Source organism: Orcinus orca, chromosome 10 (genome assembly GCF_937001465.1).
Source record: "Orcinus orca chromosome 10, mOrcOrc1.1, whole genome shotgun sequence".
NCBI classification, from domain to species: domain Eukaryota; kingdom Metazoa; phylum Chordata; class Mammalia; order Artiodactyla; family Delphinidae; genus Orcinus; species Orcinus orca.
Window position 1 is genome coordinate 48,458,247 of NC_064568.1, and position 20,361 is coordinate 48,478,607.

Sequence of the window (20,361 nt, forward strand, 5' to 3'; positions counted from 1 at the left end):
GGGATGCAGGAGAGTTTATGGAAGGGGGCTCAGGAGGGGCCCAAAGGAGGTCCAAGATGGGATGTCAGGAGACACACACCAGTACTCTTGGAACAGGACAGACACTGTGGGTCACATGTTGAGTGGTGACTTAGGACAAAAGAGGCAAGTCGTGATGAGACCTCAGGGTCCCAAATAGTGAAACTGTGCAGTTTGAGTGTAATGACAGATGACTAGGCCCTGTGGTACCCAGAGTCTGAGGGCAGTGGTCGGGGGGAGGGATGGGCATGCTCTGGGATGCTTGTGCCCAGCCAGTTTCTGCAGACCCTAGCTCAGAAGCTGTCCTCATTCCCGGCGGTTAGGAGAGCACTCTGGGCACACTCCATCCCTGAATCCAGGAGAGGCTCCACAGGAGTGGCCCCATCCCAGGGTGTGGACACAAAGGATGTGAAGACAGTGCAGCTCAGCCTCTATCACCACCGTCACGCATGCGCAGCCCACTGCCCAGGCGTTCTCAAACTCACTTAAAGCCTCTGTAATCTGGGGCCAGAGTGAGAACTCGGTCCCTCTCCTTCCCAACATAATTAGGAGCTACAGGAATGGCACTTCTGGTTCTGTCTGCATTGTGCTACTGGGGAGTCCCGGGAAAACACAACCTCAAGATGCAACTATTATTATTATTATTATTATTTTGGCCGCGCTGCAGGGCCTGCGGGATCTTCGTTCTGCGACCAGGGATCCAACCACACACCCTGCAGTGGAAGTGCAAAGTCTTAATCCCTGGACCACCAGGGAAGTCCCAAGATGCAATTATTTTTATCCTCTCTTCCACAAGCCCTCCTTCCTCCTTTAAAGTTCTTGGTCCAGAGCAAATTTTTCTCCTTTAGAAAAAAAAATCAGGAGATTCTGAATGCCTGGTCCATAGGCAGGGAGAGCAAATATTAGGGAGAGGAAGAGCCTGGCACGCCCCTGGGGCCCTGGGCTCAGTCTCCAGGAACAGTCCCATCTCCCAAGGAAAACGGCACCCTCAAGGCCTCTGGGGCTGGCTGTAAGCAGCGATATCCCAGGACCTACCCAGATAACCTGACTGTGTCCACTCGTCTCCAACAACTTACAAAATCAATTAAGTGGAACCATATGAAATTACCAGTAGTTCTACCAATTACCCCCAAATGGAAATTTCATATGGCTCAACCTAACATGATCTAGGATAATAACTCCTCCTGTGTCCCTACACCAACAATAAATAGTTAATTGAGGTATAGATAGTAAAAATTAAACATCCTAATCCCCAGTCCTCAGCCACTAGCCAGCAGCTTCCAGGAAAGGGTACAGAAAAAGGTGCTCTTGTAGCATCATTTTTTGGTTAATTTCGTACAGCAACATAAATTGACTCAACCTGACAATACTGCTGCTTTTGCCTCAAGCGCCCCCAATACAAATGTCTACAGGGTTTTTCCCCAGCACCCATCAAGCCCATGCATGCAGCAGAACTTTCACGAAGCCACTCCTCTGCTCAAGAGCCTATGGTGACTCCTTAGTAGCAGCTTTGAGGGCCAAACCCTTGACATGGAAGGCGCTCCCTCATCCAGCGGCCCCTCACCCATCCCAACCCGACTCCACCGTCACTCTCCCACTCATCCGAGCCTCACCATCTCGTAAGACCTGAGACGCGTATCCACCACCAAACCCTCCCTGACTTCACAAGTTCACAGTCAGAGCTCCCTCGTCTGACTCTCTGTTCATTCATGAAACATTTCATTTGAATGCTTGAGACCCTTCCTTTTGCACACCTCAGCTCACTGTTACTTTATCTTCAAAGGTGTAAGTATTCTCAACTAAACTCAGGCTCTCCAAAGGCAGAGACTGTGGATTATGCAAACTCTCTTCCTCTGTCCTAGTACATATGATAAGCACATGAGATTTGGGAAACCCGTTTTCAGTCCTAACATCAGCACATATATCATGTCTCAGGCTTCTGGCTCTCCTTGTAAATAATTGAGTGTCATTAGTTTCCACATTGGTAGACATCCCACAACAGACCTTAACTAGATGAAACAAGTAACGTTGCAGAAAACACGATCACAGACATCCACTGACTACCAGTAAATGTGCCAAGGTAGCATTTGTCAAGAACAGCTAATACAGGCAGGGAAGAGCAGCGCATTTCTTCAGAGTTTTGTGAAAGCTTCATTTTAGAGTTGCACAAAGAACGTGAACATGGGGTCAGAAGCTCTAATTTAAATCCTGGTCCTACCAGGCTCTAAGTAGCTGTGTGACCTTGGGAACATTATGTGATATTTCTGAGCCACAGTTTCTACATGGGCTAAACTTGGTACCTCACCCCTGCCTGCTGCTTAGCATAGAGTGGGCACTCAGACTGTGTTTATTTTCTTCCCTCTCCCTCTCCAACCTCTTGTAACCTTGGTTTTCCCCCAAATCCATGTACATGTCAAGGGCAAAGATACACGATGCTAAATGTGACTCAGCAGGGTGAATTTGTCATTTATGTAGTGACTGAAATAGAAAACCAGTAGGGACAGGATATTAGGAGAAACACTTGGGCAGATCTAAGCATACAGCTCCTGTGGGGAGAGAAACTTCACGTTCACTGATCCTAGAATTACCTGACTGGTGTGAGCCAATAAGCTCAGTTACTGCATAAGCATTTTGCTGTTATTACCTCTAATGGGTTTGGCTCCTAGCAACTGTGCCTCCTATCTGATACCACAGTTCAGATGAATTAACATAACCCAGTTTCACAACGGTCATCTCTATGTTTTTCCACTGAAAAGGCTACCAAAATGACTGGAAATCACATGAACCCAGTTTCTTTTCTAATCATTTATTATTCCTTTGTTCAGGCTGCTAATCATCAAGTTTAGGGTCAAGACAAAGTAATGAAAATATACTGCTAAAATGAAGCTTTTCCTTATCTTCTTTCATCAGAACAAAGGAAGTGTACCTTTTCCTAGTCATTTAAATATATATATATATATATTTATTTATTTATTTAATTTGGTTGTGCTGGGTCTTAGTTGCAGCAGGCGGGCTCCTTATTTGCAACACTCAGCCTCCTTAGTTGTGGCATGCAAACTCTTGGTTGCGGCATGCCATGTGGGATTTAGTTCCCTGACCAGGGATCGAACTCAGGCCCCCTGCATTGGGGGCGTGGAGTCTTAACCACTGTGCCACCAGCCAAGTCCCTTCCTAGTCATTTTTTAACCATAACCCATATGCCTAATTACACCACAAAGAAAAACTACGTCCAAGGTCAGCATCCACTTTGGAATTCTTGCCTTGGCTCCTATAATAACATGCTAGAAAAAGAAATAGGAGAATCACACCCAAATTGCTATAGGATATAAATAATACATAATCACTCTTTAAGCATTTACTAATCCTGAGTATTAAAAGAAATGGAAATTGGTGTTTTAAAACATCTGGTAATATGCAATGCACAACACAAAAATGCCTGGCAAATAAAAGTCAATGTAATGCATCTAATGACATGTAATCCCCCTTCCTAGCAGGGAAGCTCCACTTGAAATACTTTCCCTTTTATCAACCTTTCATTCCTTAATGGTGTCACCAGACTTATGGCCTCAGTAGGCAGTGCTAAGAGACGATTCACCTCCATTCTTCTGTGGGAGATGGAGTGGAACTGGCTGAAATCATTTTCCTTTTCACTGAGTAATCATTTGTCCTGGGCTTTTTCCAGGGCTTTGTTTGGGAACAAACTCATTTTGCTCACATGCAAATCTGAGGCAGGAGAAACATTTGCGAACTTATATTTGATTATGCAAACATCCCAAGGAGGATTTCCTAAACGAATAAAAAATTGGAACGCAGCCCTTTACTAAGCCTCGAAAATGCTACTGTTTCATAACTGGGAGGCCTGGCCAATGGCTGTATGGATCAAAACTGGGGAAATTAACAAGGGTAAGGTAATAAAATGAAATGCCATGCTATTTATTGTCTGTCATCATTGATGACACTCTAATTAACGTCATTGCTACCTAATCTTCTTTATTACCAGGAGGACATCAACCAAGCCATCAGAAACAGAGTAATTAAAAAGACGTTTTCCAGTTCTCATCTCAGAAGTGCCCCAGTTTTGGGTTGTTTTTTACCTGCTGACCTTCCCATGCCAATTCCCCAAGTGCCTCTCAGCATGTTGGCACAAGAGCCCTCTATGGTCTCTCGGTGAGGGATGTTTGCCAGTCCTTGTTACAACAGATACCTGATACATTTTTTCTAAGCTACTCGCTGATTTAACGATGACCTTTACTGTCCCAGCTACCTTGAAATTGTGATGCATTTTATGCAGTGCCTCTGTTGTTTACAAGGGGATTCTAAAGTGAACCAGCTTACATGTCGTTCCTCGTTTTCAAAGCTAATCTCTGACCACACTCAATAATTCTCATCCTCCCTCCCTCAGTTTTCCGCTCACCCTGATCTGGTCCTGCATATTCTACCCATCTCATAATCACATCACAGTTTCCACTTCCTCCTCTGCTAGTTTTATTTTGTCTGAAGAATCTTCATACTCCATGCAAGCCAGAAGGTATTCTCCTCTCTCCCCAGATGTCCCAGGTCACACCAAGACAAAAAGGACTGACGATCGATGTATGAACTTTTCCCTGTTGTCACTCACCTGCCTCCTTTGAGCATCCTGCTAAAATGGCAAAGCCAGCACCTCCCATTTCCGATGTACCGTGTTCTACAGGGCAGGGCTTCTCAAATGCTAATGTGCACACACACCACTGGGGACCATGTTAAAGTGCAGGTCCCAATTCAGTCAGTCCAGGCCGAGGGTGGGGCTGAGATTCTGCAGCTCTAACACGGTCCCATGTGATACAATGCTGCAGGCCCAAGGACCACATTTTGAGAAGCAAAGCTATAGAGCTAAGCTATAGAGAGAAGTTCCAAGTATCCTTCCAGGAATGCTGGTCAACCATTAGCATTTTGAAAGCGGCCCATAAACGATTCCCTAAAGTAGTGTTATAACAAACAGTATCTTTATTTTCATAATGTGAATAAGCGATGTGTGATAGGTAATCAAAACAGGACATCACCCGTGCGGTGGAACACAAAATCCACTCATGATTTCCTTGCCAAACGGTTTTCTTTCAAGTACAGCAAACAGAAACGGGGGAGGGAGCGATGAAGGATTTGACTACCCAGAGTGGACCAGCAGCATCGGTGTCCCCTGGGAGATCATTAGAAATGCAGGATTTCAGACCCCACTCCAGACCTACCGAATCAGATTCTGCATTTTAACAAGATCCCCAGATGATGTGATGCACATTGAAGTTTGAGGAGCACTGCTTTGGACTGTCTCTTACTTCATCCAACCAGTTAGTGGGACCAAAGTCTACAGAGCACAACGGGAGGGATCAGAAGGTCCTTGGACTAGGACATATCCATTTGATTAACCCCGAGAGCATGGCAGTGTGACTCAACCAAATCCAAACTGGGATCCAAGGCAGCCAGTGGCCCAGGGCTGGGACCTATTTGCACCAGTTGCCAAATGGGCAGGAAGGGAGTGGGCGAAGGGGGCAAAGGAGATGTTCTGTGCCCAGGTATAACGGACACCTGGGAGGAGATCAGGCCCGGGGGCAATGACAAAAGAGGGGACAGCTTGGCATCTATGCCCTGCCCTCCAAGCCTTGGAACACAGGGTTAAGGATGGACGCTGAGGGAGATGTGTTTTGAAAGCCTGTGCGAGGCACTGGAACCCAAATGCGGAGGTACAACAGAGTAAGCAGAGAACCAGCCCCCTGCCTCCCCAGCGCAGCAGGAGGGGGCAAGGCGGTGCCCTGGGGACACATTGGCAGCCAGGGAACAGCAAGGCCAGGGGAAGTGAGGACGGACATTATGACTGGAGGAAGAAGAGGAGCCACGGTGCACCTGAGCGCAGGTGACGTCCTCCCCGGGGGACTCCGAGGACTTGGGCCGAGGTCCTGTGAGAGCAGGTGGGGCCGCTGGGACTCCACGCTGGGCATTAATATTAACACGGCCTCGTTTGCTCCCAGGCTGGTGAGGCCTCGGACATGCCAGTGACCACGACAATAACCTTCTCTCCAACTGCAGGTCCTCCAGGTGAACCCTTCTCCCGCCTTCTGATTATTCCGTCACGCGAAGCCTGCACGCTCCTCTTTTTGCTTTTGCTGCCCTGTGTGCCACTGTTGTCCCTCACGTTGTCCTCCTTTGTGACATCCGATACCGGTTTGCTTTGACTGAGGCTTCCCCTGGGGACAGCTTCTCTTTCGGTCTGACCCCTGGGTTTAATGTTTCCTCCCAACAGTTGCCAACTCACCCACGATCGCATCCCTGGGATGTCACCACTCACTCAGTAAAATTCCAAGACAGCACGGCTCCCAGGCCGGGCTGTGGTTTCCTATGATATGGACTTTTAATCCCAATTGTCTGTTACAGATCAGAGATTCATAATAACCTTGATGTGGGCTGAGTTTTGCCTTTCTCAGTACTGTTCAGGGAGGCTCAAGGGGGTGTGTTTATTTGGAGAGGGAGCACTAAAGTACATCCCACCTTGGGACCTGTCTCCAGCTGACCTGATGCCTGCAAGGCTTCCTATTTTCCTTCTTCTGTCTGATTATTGCACCCCAAGGCCTTCACCAGCCTACTGATCTCCACGGGACTGTGTCACAACAACATTCAAGCACTGGGCTAGACAGAGCTGTAGCACACTCCATCCCTATAGGTGAGGCTGCAGAAATCATTCTAAAAGCAAACTCCTCCATCATCTTTTTTGTAGAGAGATGAGCACTTCTCATTCATTTCTACATCTCTGTGCTTTGGTTGGATGGATCTTAGATTGACGTAAAGGCACCTGGAATATTTGCACCATCCGCCAGTGCCTCCCTGCAGACTCTCACCCCTCATTATCAGATGCTTATCTGAGGGGCAGGCACAGAGCTCCACTATCCATTATTGGGACCTCCCTGGCAGTCCAGTGGTTAGGACTCTGCACTGTCACTGCCAAGGGCTCAGGTTCAATCCCTGGTCGGGGAACTAAGACCTTCCATGCTGTGCGGTGTGGAAAAAAACAAAAAACAAAACCCTGCCATTATTGTAAGGACAGAGGAGGCAAAGAGCTCGTGGATTCTTTAGAAAGTGGTTTTTAAACGATTTTGATTTCTTGGTTAAGACAACCTCCACGTACAATATAATTAAATAGCAAGCGAGTAAAACAATTTAAGAGGAACTGTTACAAAAATATACATAGTTTTCATTCATATTCAGGAGAAGTGACACATTTGGAAAACACTGGAGCTGCTCATGTAAAATAATAAAGGAACATGATGAATAATTTTGAGTCAATAAATAAGACAACTTAATGAAATGGATGGATCCCAAGAAAGATACATATTATCAAAGTTCACTCAAGAAGAAATAAATACCCTAAGTATCTGAGGTTTAGATACACCAGGCTGAGGAAGAACTTTACATAAATATTTAAGGCATGGTCATTACACGATTGATTGGATTTACCGATAAATTGCTTACGTGGAAATATGCATCCTTTGTAAACAAAAGTAATGCCATGGATCCAATCTAAGAAAGATGCAAAGGAGGATCTTAAGAAGGACCCGTGTGTTGGACGCAAAGGCTGTGTGGGTGAAAATCTTTGCGTGTTCGATCTGAAAGGGCCAGTAGCCCAACACCCTCAATTTTTAGATACAACTGCTGATCAGAGAGAGTAAGCAATTAGCCCAAGGCCACACGGCTAGTTAGTAAGAACTGAAAGAATTCTTCCACAGATCCTGAATCTTTTGGAGCAATGGTTCAGACAGGTTTGGGGGAGTCATTTGTAACCATGGAATAAAGCAAAGCTCACGGGATCATCCAGAGGAAATGGAGCTGGACGCAGACTCCTCAACAGGCAACAATACCTACGCAAAGCAGCCTCACTTTAGCTTTACTCCAATTATTAAGCCATCCAGCATCCCAACTTGGCAAAATAAAGTCACCCAGTGCTCCTGAAGCGGGCAATAAACAAGTGAGCTCGTCCCTGATATCCCCGTAGACAGGATGATCTAAAAAAACAACTCCCTGAAGGGAATTAAGATTCCAAACAAAGAAGAGTGATGCTAGGGGAAAGCAGATTAAGGTACAAACTTTTCTTCCTTTAGGGAATTAAAACCGGGTTTGGTTTTCCTCTCATTGGAAAGTAGGGGAAATCGCAGTGCCAAGACCCTGACTGCATCCAACAGGTTCCGTAAAGCTCTACCAGCAGCCCCAATATCCACCCTGAGTGCCAGAGTCCAGGGGGGCCTCGCCTACACCTCTGCTGTCAGAGTACCTGGTGGTCCTCACTGCCACGGGAGCCTGCATGGCCACCACCAGCCCCACCTCCCAGGATGGCTACAAAGACCATAGCAAGATGACAGGCAGAAGGTCACCTGCATATAGTAAGCATTCAGTCCCTCGTGGTTAAATCAGATTGACAACGGCAGCACCAAGGCTACAGCTCTTCTATTAAGAAGCCAATCTCAGGAACTTCCCTGGTGGTCCAGTGGTTAAGAATCCGCCTTCCAATGCAGAGGACAGGGGTTCGATCCCTGGTCGGGGAACTAAGATCCCATATGCCTCAGGGCAACTAAGCCCGTGCGCCACAACTTAGAGAGCCTGTGTGCCACAACTACAGAACCCATGAGCTGCAACTATTGAGCCCATGCACTCTGGAGCCCGCGTGTCACAACTAGAGAGAAGCCCAACTGCCGCAATGAAGAGCCTGCCCGCTGCAACGAAAGATCCCCGGTGCTGCAACTAAGACCTGACGCAGCCAAAAATAAATAATTATATTAATTAATTAATAATTAAAAAAAAAAAAAAGAAGCCAATCTCAGTGCGCAGAAACTTAGGTGGTTCACTCAAACAGACCGACTGCTGCATCTAGGCTTTTTGAGAGCATCCTTTACCAATATTTCCACAAAGACTGCTGCCTTCCGAGCCTTGACAGGGGTAGACCTTGGCAGCTCTGGCTTCTCTAGCTGTGGTTAAGCTTCTTCAGGATCCCCTGCAATGCTATCTCTTGGCGTTTGCCCCAAAATATATGATTTGCAGGGATGGAGTCTACTAAGTAAATGGGCCTTGCTTGGCAAGATTCCAAACACCCAGCCCTGATGCCAGGCACGTGTGGTAGACCATCCATAAACAGGTATTCCATGAATGAACCCAGTAAATCCACAGTCACGTGCAGGAAAACAGCCTCGTGGTTGAGTTCACAATCCTCAGAATGTGCCGGATGATCAAAGCAATCCTGTACTCAGGACTTTTCAGCTGTTTCTGCCCCCAAATCTATCGAAAGCTACTCAGTCATCAACACACTCTGGGGTCAGCACAGTCATGGACCCTGCAGGTGCCCACCCAGATGCTCTTACCAGGCAGCGGCTGCCGCTCACCAGCTCTTATGACTGATGGCGACAGGAAGGGTACAAAAGACAGGCTCCTTAGCCCACGGTAAGACCAGCTCCTTGGTGCAGTGCAAGCCCCAGAACTCCCAGCTGAGACCACATCCTTGCTTAGCTGTGTCTCCCGCTCACCTCGCTCCCCTACCCCCTTCTCCTGCCGGTCCTCCCCCCCAAATCACATGCACAAGAATCCCAATCTCAAGTTCTGCTTCTAGGGAACACAGACCCACACCACTGCCCCAAATTATGAGAAGTCTTCATATTTTATTATTTTATTTTATTGTGGCGGGGGGCCACGCTGAGCGGCATGTGGGATCCTCATTTCCCCAACCAGGGATGGAACCCTCACCCCCTGCATTCAAAGCACAGAGTCCTAACTACTAGACCGCCAGGGAAGTTCCCAAGAGGTCTTTAAATTTAAAAAAAAGAAAAGAAAATTAAAAAAAAAGAATGAACACTAAGTGTTTCGTGGCATTTTCCAAATTCGTAAGTAGAAGGCATTCCTTCTCTTGTGTTTCATTAAAAACAAAAGGCAATTAATTACCCAGAGATGCCTCGAGTGTCTTCAAGCTATTTCTTTCACACACCGTTCTTACCTTTGTTCAGGTCTGTGATGGATCTAATATCATTTCTCCAAGAAGCCTTCAACCCACTCTCAATATGTATGAATATGTCTATGTAACACGTATGAAGACCCTCAACCGGCTCCACCTCCCTTCTTCACTCATCTTGCTTCTTCTTCATGGAAACTTACCACTATTGGTGTTACAACATTTGCTTTTGCTCTACAACATTTACAGATGCTTTAATCTGTCTCCCCAGCTCTCTAGGTCTGTTCTGATACAACAGCCATCAGCTACATGTGGCTATTTTCAATTTAAATTGAAATTAATAAAAATTGCTGTGCCTACCACAGTGGCATATAGTAGACACTCAATAAATATATGTGAGCCAAAAGAAAGGGTACAAATGATCTTATTTACAAAACCGAAGTAGAGTCACGGATGTAGAAAACAAACTATGGTTACCAGGAGATGGGGGTGGGGAGGGATAAATAGGGAGATTGGGATTGACATACACATACTACTATATATAAAATAGATAACTAATAAGAACCAGAGGTATAGCACAGGGAACTCTATTCAATACTGTGTGATGGCCTATATGGGAAAAGAATGTAAAAAAAAAAAAAAGAGTGGATAGATGTATAACTGATTCACTTTGCTGTATACCTGAAACTAACACAACATTGTAAATCAGCTACACTCCAATAAAAATTATAAATAAATAAATAAATAAATAAATAAATAAATAAATAAAGGTAAGTGAAAGAATGGTTCCTGGTGATCATCAGTGATTTCCTAATATCTAATTTGGTAACTTTTTATACTTTTTACACTTTATCAGAACAGGATGGAGAAATGAAGGATGGGCTAACTTAAGTGTTGGCACCCCACAGGGACAGGGCTAATGCTACGTGTCAGGTAGGTGCCTCAACTGATAAATGCCAAGAAGCTCAGTGGCTACCATAATAAAAGGTTCTTGCTCCTATGAAATCTCATGTGGACTAAGCAGCCTTCCTCCATAGCACATCCTCCCGGGTTGCCGCAGTGGTGGGAGAGACACAATGGCAGTGCCTGCTTTCGTGAGAAGTGACACACAGCACTTCCACCCATAGTCCAGTGGCCCCAACCAACCCAAAGGTCTTGGGTTGGACTCTCCCCAAAGCAGAGGCTGGGGAAAGGATTTGGGTTTATTGGGGAGGTGATCCTGGGATGTACTGGAGGAGACGAAAGAAATGAGGCAGTACAGCATCACGAATGAGCAGGTTACTGCTGTGAGCAACCTGGACTCAGCTCTGCTGGGAACCTCTGGGGAGAACAGGTAGAGCATGCCCAAGGGTTGGCCCACCAGTGGGGCAAGGAAACTGTGATATGTATCCACCCATTCCCCTCTATCAGTGGTTCAGGGATGCTTCTAGGAGCACTAACTACCCAGAACTTCTGGCTTTCCCCAAGAATGGTCCAACCATGCCCCTGCAACCAGAGAAAGCCCTCCAGTAGGATTGCAGTGCATTGTAGGGGAAACATCAGAATGAGGACTGTGGGCAGGGACTTATAGCATCTGCTAAAGAAGGGAAGCATGTGGATATCTGGAGAGCACCAGCTGTCTCTATATAAAGACCCAAGCTCCAGAGGATTCTAGTTGTAGCCAATCCGAAACCAACAAAGCATGTGAGTGAAACTGAACAACCAGCTTCATCCAACCCATTCCTGGAAAGATACTCCTAAAACCAAGGCTATTATTGCTGGGAGATCTGCTCATCCAATCGGCCCTGAGGTCCAAAGATGCTCCTTGAAGGGTGCCCTGGACTAGTTTGTGGGTGTGGAGATGGCTGTTAGGAAAAATGCTCCACAAGTTTTGGGGGGATTCCAAGCCTGTTCACAAGTAGTATGTGGTCTCTGGGGGTGACCGCTAAGCACTTGCTTACAAACCATTTATCACAAGTTCCAAAGAGACGGAGCAGAGGAAGGGCACACATATCCCTGGAGGACCTGGGAGGTGCTGCTATGAAGGTGATGCCTACGAAGACGCCAAGAGACAAGTGGAAATTTGTCAGGCGTGAGGACAGGCAGGATGGAAGCCACTTCCAGCAGCTTGGTCCCGTTGGTGTGTTAGGTTAGTAATTCACACAAAGAGGAAATACCAAGCTACCTTTTAAATTAATTAATGCTGAAAACCTTCATTAACACAAGATTTCACTCTAACCACCAGAGATTTGTTTCTGTGACATTTTTACTTGTGTGTTTGGGTGGCCTCGTGTTTTCTGCCCTCTGCTTCAACAAAGTGCAATTTCCATACTTCTTTTTTTTCCAGGCTTCCATTTAACTGGCAGCACGTCTGCTCTCTCCTCGGAGAATTTTGAGCTTCTCTGTCCAAAATCACAGAGTGGAAAGTGAATCGTTGGTGCTCTTAAAAACTGAAGGCAGAGCTTCCCTGGTGGCGCAGTGGTTAGGAGTCCGCCTGCCGATGCAGGGGACACAGGTTCGTGCCCCGGTCCGGGAAGATCCCACATGCCGCGGAGCGGCTGGGCCCGTGAGCCATGGCCGCTGAGCCTGCGCGTCCGGAGCCTGTGCTCCACAACGGGAGAGGCCACAACAGTGAGAGGCCCATGTACCGCAAACCGCCCCCGCCACACACACACAAACAAACAAACAAACAAAAAAATACTGAAGGCAGATCACTAAGCTCACATGATATGGGATGACAGCTTCCATCTCAAAACCATCCCCAATTTTTCAAATGTTTTTCACTGTCCTCAAACATACAGAAGACAAAACAAGTGTGTGATTAATTAGGCAAAGTGTTACCGAGCCCTCTCCCATGGGTCAGAAGCAGCACTCACAAGAGACAGGCTAGCTCAGAGCATCCGAATGAACCCTAACTAAATGTCCTGGAGAGGAAAGAACAGATACCCCAAGATGCAACAGCTCCTCGGAAACTGGTTCAGGAGGGCTCAAGTCAGTTAGCAAAGGTGGGATGGTGGATATGGCTGAACAAAGCTCTGCCCTAGGGGCTTCCCTGGTGGCGCAGTGGTTGAGAGTCCGCCTGCCGATGCAGGGGACACGGGTTCGTGACCCCGGTCCGGGAAGATCCCACATGCCGCGGAGCGGCTGGGCCCGTGAGCCATGGCCGCTGGGCCTGCGCGTCCGGAGCCTGTGCTCTGCAACGGGAGAGGCCACAGCAGTGAGAGGCCCGCGTACCGCCAAAAAAAAAAAAAAAAGCTCTGCCCTAAAGCTCATCTGTTCTTCCCGTGGATGCGTGTGGTGCTCCCTCTCCTCCTCCTGGGCAGCGGCACCATCAACCCCGTCCCCTGCCCCCCACCAACCAAGAGTCAGCTGGGACTCCCATTCCCTTCCTTCACTGCTCACACCCAGTCAATCTCCACTCCAAGTCCTGGAGATTCCATTTACTTTTTTTTTTTTTGGGCCACGCCACATGGCTCACGGGGTCTTAGTTCCCCTACCAGGGATTGAACCTGGGCCCTCAGCAGTGGAAGTGCCAAGTACTAACCACTGGGCCGCCAGGGAACTCTCTCTACTTCCTAAATGTCTCTCAAATCTGACACCTCCTCTCCATTCTCTTAACTACTTGCTGCTTGAATGCCCCTCCTCCACCATGACATCGGACCCAGACCATCTGTCTCTGGCTCTTCTTCCTACCCCTCACCTACCCACACACCTGGACAAAGTGAGGTCTCTAAACCATAAAGTGGGTCATCTTTCCCCTGCCTCAACTAAACACTCCAGTGGGTTTCCACCTGTTTCTCAAATTCTGCGGGATCCTCAGACATATTCTGGGGGTTCACAAGTTCTCCAAAATTATTTTTTGTTTAACTTTGTGCTTTCACTTTAATGAGCATCTTTTTAATAGAATATCAATAGAAACATATTCTAGAACATCCAAATGAGCATGTTATGACCAAGTACTGCCACATAATTCCACTGTGTGTATTCCTGCATTTATGGTATAGTTGGCAATAAGAAATATGATTATTATTATTATTTTAATTGTCACAGGCCAATGAGAAAACAAGTCAGACTTAATAGAGACAAAGGAAACTGATGAGAAAATTAAGCCATCATATAACCCATGTGGTACGGCACACAGCCTCCCATAAGAATGGAACAACTGTTTTTAGACCCAGAAACAATGATTTGGTTTTAGCAAGAGTGACTTCATCCATCACATTAAATTCATGGAGTTAATCTGAATTTACTCGATTTGTAGCTGTGTTGATATTTTATTCATATATTTGTTTTGGTTTTATGGTCATATGAGAGCTCTAAATATAAAGTGCTTAGACATATTTGAACTGCACTATAATAAAAATAATTTAAGCCACCACTAGATGCTATAAGATTTCTTTTTCCTTTAAATAAATTCACATATTACTCCCATTTGAGAAACTCGGGCTTTCAGAATGAGGTTTAAGCTACAAAACAAGGCATACGTGGGAGAGACAGTGACATTCTCTGAACTTTCATCCACACACCCCTCATTGTTTCCCAGCCCCCTCACCATTGGTTCTGGCCAATGGGCTGTGGCATAAGCAACGATGCATCAGCTCTAGGCTGAAACACAGAAGAGCCAGAGAGTAACTCTCCCACGATCTCTTCCTACGCTGGTGACCACATAGGCCAATTTTTCCAAATGGTGTGGCTGCAAGATGGGAAAGCTCTGTCAGCTTGGCCCTCCACTGACCTAGGAAGGACACACAGTGGAAGTGAGAAGTAACTGTTGTTGTGTGAAGCTACTAGATGATGAAGTTGATTTGTTACTGCAGCAGAGCTTAGCCTATCCTGACTAATACATCTTCAGGAACAGCAGTCTACCTCACTGACCAAGCCCTTCCCATCATACTCCAGGCTCCAAACAACGTTTAGTTCAATGACTTGAACACATCAAGTTGTTTCATGGCACCACCTTACCTTTGCACATGCTGTTCCTTAATCCTAGAATGTCATTCCCCACACTCTTCTGCCCTCTTCCCTATCCTGCCATTGTGATTCATCCTTTGAAACCTGGTTCAGATATAATTACCACCAGGATATTTCCCTCCCTTTTCCAACCCTCTTCCCCCCTTCACCATTACCCATCAACTCTACAGAATGCTTATCTTGCCATGTGATAATTACACGTTTACATGCCTGTCCCTACCACACCTCCAAACACACTGTGGCAGGGTCAGTGGCTTATTCATCTCCGCACTATCAAGACCAGCATGCAGCAGAAGTAGGCAGCATTTGGCCATTTGGCCAGGAAGAGCTTCCTCCAGGGGGCTGGTCCTAAGGCACTGGAAGGAAGTTAAGTTAGATCCATCACGCCCCTGGAGGAAACACCTGACTCAACAGCAACAAGACCAGTGAGCCTCAGCTGTCTCTGCCCCAGTCCCAGGCCAGACACGCCAAGGAATCCTGAACCCTCCCCATCATCTCCCCAAACACATTGCTCTTCAGCCCCCAGGAAGGACTCAGACTTTACCTGGGGCGGCGGGGTCGGGGGACGAGGCGAGCAGCCTAGGGCCTTGTACTCAAAGTGTGGTCCACACTTAAGAACTGAGGAGCTAGTGAGAAAAGCAGAACCTCAGGCTCCATCCCGACTCCTGGGTCAGAATCCACATTTTAGCAAGATCCCCAAATGATTCATATGCCCAATAACATTTGAGAGGCACTGGCCCAAGGCACCCAAACAGAATCTCTCCAACCTGAAAGGTAACTTTAATAACAATACTTCTATACACTGATGTATGCAATTATATCTCAATAAAACTGGAAGAAGAAAAAAACTCATGAAAAAAAATAACAGTACTTTCTCTTCGTAATAATATCTGCAAAGTGCTTTACATTAGCAGTCCCCAGCCTTTATGGCACCAGGGACCAGTTTCATGGAAGACGAGACGGGGTGGGGGGCGGAGGGGGGGATGGTTCAGGCGGCAATGCGAGCGATGGGGAGTAATGGGGAGCGGCAGATGAAGCTTTGCTTGCCCGGCCCACTACTCACCTCCTGCTGTGCAGCCCAGTTCCTAACAGGCCACGGACCAGCCTTTTCAAAGAACTCCCCCACATACGAATCTTCAAAAGAGGCTCTGTGTTACCACCAGATGGTTTAGGCATTAACAGGAGGCTACCAAAGGAAAAAGTGGGAAACTCTGGGTACCAGATACGATAGCCCCCTAGATGCAAGGAAAGGAAACATCATCAGGCGAGAGCCTCTGACTAACAAAGGCTGTCCAAGCCCCTCACAAGCCCCGGTACTGGTCTGCAGCTTGGGGGCTGGGGACTCCTGCTTTGTATTACTCAATCCTCAGAACAATTTGCTCATGTCCATTTTACCAATGAGGAAACTGAGACTCAAAGTGTCTGGGTACCTTGCCCACTATCATACAGCTTTGAAGAGTCAGAGTCAGAATTTGAAGGCAATTCTGCTGGACTCAAGAGTTGTAACCCCCATCACCACCCACTACACGGCACCCTGCCATTCACAAGCACTTAGCCTTCCAGACCAGCTCTGGAGACCTCCGTGCCCCTTCACACAGCCGCTGGACAGTATTTCCCTCTATTCCATCACTTACTTCCAACACCACCATGCCTCCACATACACCACTGTCCCTGAGACACTTTCAGTTCTCCCTGGGCAAGGATTTTATGGGCTTGCTAAATGATTGTTTGATGAGTCAATGAAAATATTTCCCCTTCATCATCAGACAGCCCTCTGAGGATGGCTGGATAATTATTATTAAGTAAAGAAAGGTGAAGACACCGAGGTTCCCAGAGAAGTTGAATGACTTGCACCAGATCACCAGGAAGCCTCAGACCTCTGGGGATAGGATGGAACTGAACTCCTTGACTCCCAGGACAGCCCCTTCCACTCTCCCTGTATTTCCCTCTTCTGACCTACATCACCAGGCAGTTAAAAACATCCTTGTCGGGCTTCCCTGGTGGCGCAGTGGTTGGGAGTCTGCCTGACGATGCGGGGGGCGCGGGTTTGTGCCCTGGTCCGGGAGGATCCCACGTGCCGCGGAGCGGCTGGGCCCGTGAGCCATGGCCACTGAGCCTGCGCGTCCGGGGCCTGTGCTCCGTGGCGGGAGAGGCCACGGCAGTGAGAGGCCTGCGTACCGCAAAAAATAAACAAAAAAACAAAAAACAAACAAAAAATTTCCTTGTCAAAGAACTCCCCCATATATGCATCTTCAAAAGGGGCTCTGTGTTACCACCAGATGGGCCAAATTTAGACATTAACAGGAGGCCACCAAAGGAAAAGGTGGGAAACTCTGGGTACCAGATACAATAGCCCCCTGGATGCAAGGAAAGGAAACATCATCAGGCAAGAGCCTCTGACTAACGAAGCCCGTCCAAGCCCCTCACAATGACCCCATGTCAAGGCAGAGGCTCCCTGGAAGGCCAGGCTGGTGGAGACACACCCACCCTCCCTGGAGTCTGTGGTATTGTGGTTCCACTGATCAAGACAGCCCTTTCTTTCCCTTTATTGTCTTTAGAAAGAAGCTAAGACATTTAATCAGCTCCACATGTAACCAGAGAAAAGCAACACACCTGCCTGAAATATTCAAATATTTAGGAAAACACAGGAGGGAAATTTCCCTTGAACTGGTTAAAAGGGGGATGAGAGAAGCCAAGAGTGAGATCTTGGGACAATGAAGCAACTCTCCATTTTGTTTTGCTTTTCTGAGCATTACACCCAAGCACCATGCCACCCATTGGGCACTGCCGAAGGCACCCAGATGAGAAGTTAATGGCCTGGGCACAGGGCTCCATCTGCTAGGAGGCACCTTGTGAAAATTCACACCAAGGCACTCTGCAGGCTAGCGCAGGCTACCCAGTGCTGATGATACAGCCCTACTCTAGAAATGTTTGATTGGGTTCCCTAGAATCAGATCCTGAGATAGGAATCCCTAGGAAAGTGTTTTATTGGGAAGTATTCCTAGGAAGAAACTGGTAGGGGAGTGAAGACGTGAGTCCAGAAAGAGAAGCAAACCCAGCGATGACCCCTGGAGATCAATGTGACACCACTCCACATTGGATTTCTACAGACAGAGTATGTCACACCTGGCTGTGTCCCAATCAAGGGCAAAGGAGCGGGACTATATACACTCCGGCACCCATCAGGCATTGGTTAGGGGCTGCCCCCAGGGGAGATGGCAACTCCCAGGCCCGCCTTGCTCTCAGCTCCTTCAGACCAAGCAGACTCCAGCAGCCCCAACAAAGACGGTCATCCTCCAACGAAGGGGAGGGGCTGGCGGCTGGGAGTGAAAGCGCCCAGGGTACCAGTGTGCACAAAGGGCTCTGAGGGGACACTGTGTCACACTGAAGTACCTGTGACAGTCCAGGGTCCAGTACTCCTTTCTCCAAGTTTTGCCCAAAGCCTGACCATGATAACGCTGACTCCATCTCAGCTATTTTGCGGTCTCACGGGGTTCTCACATTTCTTTGAGCTCACCATAAATGTACCTGGCTCAAAGACCTTTCAGACCTTCATGGAATGAGTTACAGAGCATCTTTCAGATATCGTTTTCTGCCTCTCTGTTCTTTTTCCAGGGAAGCATTTTCTGGCACCACCCAAAGCAATCCAAATATTAAACTGAAATGCTTTTAGGAAGTTGGGCTGCCAGGCAAACCCAACATCCTTTTCCTTTTTTTCTTTCTTCCTGGGGCCCCTGTTTCTTGCTACCTTGCCCCTTAAGGATAAGCACAATGCTTGGCTACTACTCTAGATGCCCCATTCATTGTGATTGTGATTGTCAGCTCAACACGAGCCAACAGATCACCTCTGTAAGCAGTGACGTGGACTAATTTCACAGCTCCTAACACAACCATAAAGGCCCAGGACCACCTAATGCCAAGACAATCAGGAAGGAAGGACCCAGCTTCAAGTTGGCAGCTGTGATCTTGGACAACACAGCAAGTAAATGAAAGGAGATGGAATCCACAGGGAAGGGGGTAAGACAGAGGGAGAACTAATGTTGGAAATGAGTAACAGCGGAGTTCTCTCCACAACTTCTCCTCAACCCCCACTCCCAGCAGGCGGATACCCTGAAAAGGTGTCTCCAGACGCCTCTGCCCAGCCCTGCACAGCCTTCTTCCCACCTCACAACACCTCGCCCCCAGAGCCAGACACCCAAGGCAGTATAAATGCGGTCCTATATTTGAAATTATTGATGGGATATTTCACGAACTCATTTTCTTTTTTCTGTTTATGCCCAGACGCTCTGCCTCTAGCCTTTTCCCCTATAGTCTTTAGTTCTTCTGTGTGTTTCTTTATCTAGTTCTAAGGAGAATTTCCTCTCCTTTAGCTGGGTCACAAGAGCTTTGGAAACCTGGGTTTAAATCCCAGCTTGGTCGCTATTAAGCCATGTGACCTTGCGAACCTCTGTTTTCTCATCTGACAAATGGGGATAAATCCACCTTCCTTACAGGTCTGTGGAGAAGATGGATGAAATGAGGTCAACTCTAGGTAAAGCACCTGACATGTCGACATGCTCAATAAAGCCCGGCTCCCTCGCGGGCGCCTTCCCTCTCCGACAGCCCCACCGCACCTCCCAGGATGCCCCCGCGTTTCCCAGGCCAGCCCCTCTGGACAGCGAGGGATAGGAACCCAGATGGGGACAGCGTTAACCCCGACCCCGAGCAGGCGAGTTTCAGCTGGTGTGGCCACACACACACACACACACACACACACACACACGCACCGCGCTTGCTCCGGGTACCCCCGCGGGACCGGCACTGAGGCCCCACAGCGCACGGAGCGGGGTCTCGAGTCGGGGAGACAGAAGGGCTTCCCCTACCCCGGCGGCGGCCCCTACCTGGTGGGCGCCAGAGCGCATGGTACTTACCCGGGGCGGGCTGAGCAGGGCAGCTGGGGGCGGGTCGTGCGGGGGGCGGCGGCGGGCGCGGGGCGGGCGAGGCGGCGGGCATGGCTCGGAGGCCCGGGAGCTAGGCGCAGGGCTGGAGGCGCGGGGCCGCCGTTCGACGGCGGGGCGAGCGCGGCGCGAGCGGCGAGGAACCCGCTCCGCCCTCTCTCCTCGTTCCCTCCCGCCGCCCGCCCCGCGCCGCGCAGCGCCGGGCAACAGCCACGGGGAACGTCTCTGGGGGCGCCGGCTTAGCAACAGCGCGCCGCCCAGCCTTTCTCCCAGCACCCGCACCCGCCCCGCCCTGCTCCGCGCGCCGAGCCGGGCGGGGCCCGCTTTGACCTTGCTCACACACCCCCAGTCTTCTCCAGGGAGCGCCCGAGGTGGCCCTCGGGGACCCCTCCGCAGCCCGCCTCTGTCAGATCGCAGGGCGTGCCCTAGAGCCAGGCGCGGTCGGGCTTTGAAACTGAGCCTCGCCCACGTTCTCTGTGGGTGGCGGACCAAAGGCGTCCCCAG

At 48.5% G+C, this 20,361-nt stretch overlaps 1 protein-coding gene across 1 annotated transcript in view; it reads right to left on the bottom strand.

Annotated features, from left to right (window-relative positions):
* The window catches only part of DCLK3 (doublecortin like kinase 3), a 46,174-nt gene extending 25,885 nt beyond the window's left edge, over positions 1–20,289 (bottom strand). Inside the window, exon 1 of the mRNA XM_033402177.2 lies at positions 19,831–20,289. Coding sequence (XP_033258068.2) covers positions 19,831–19,912 — 82 coding nt within the window. The 5' untranslated portion in view covers positions 19,913–20,289. The remainder of the gene's footprint in view (positions 1–19,830) is intronic.
* Between the last annotated feature and the right edge of the window lie 72 nt (positions 20,290–20,361).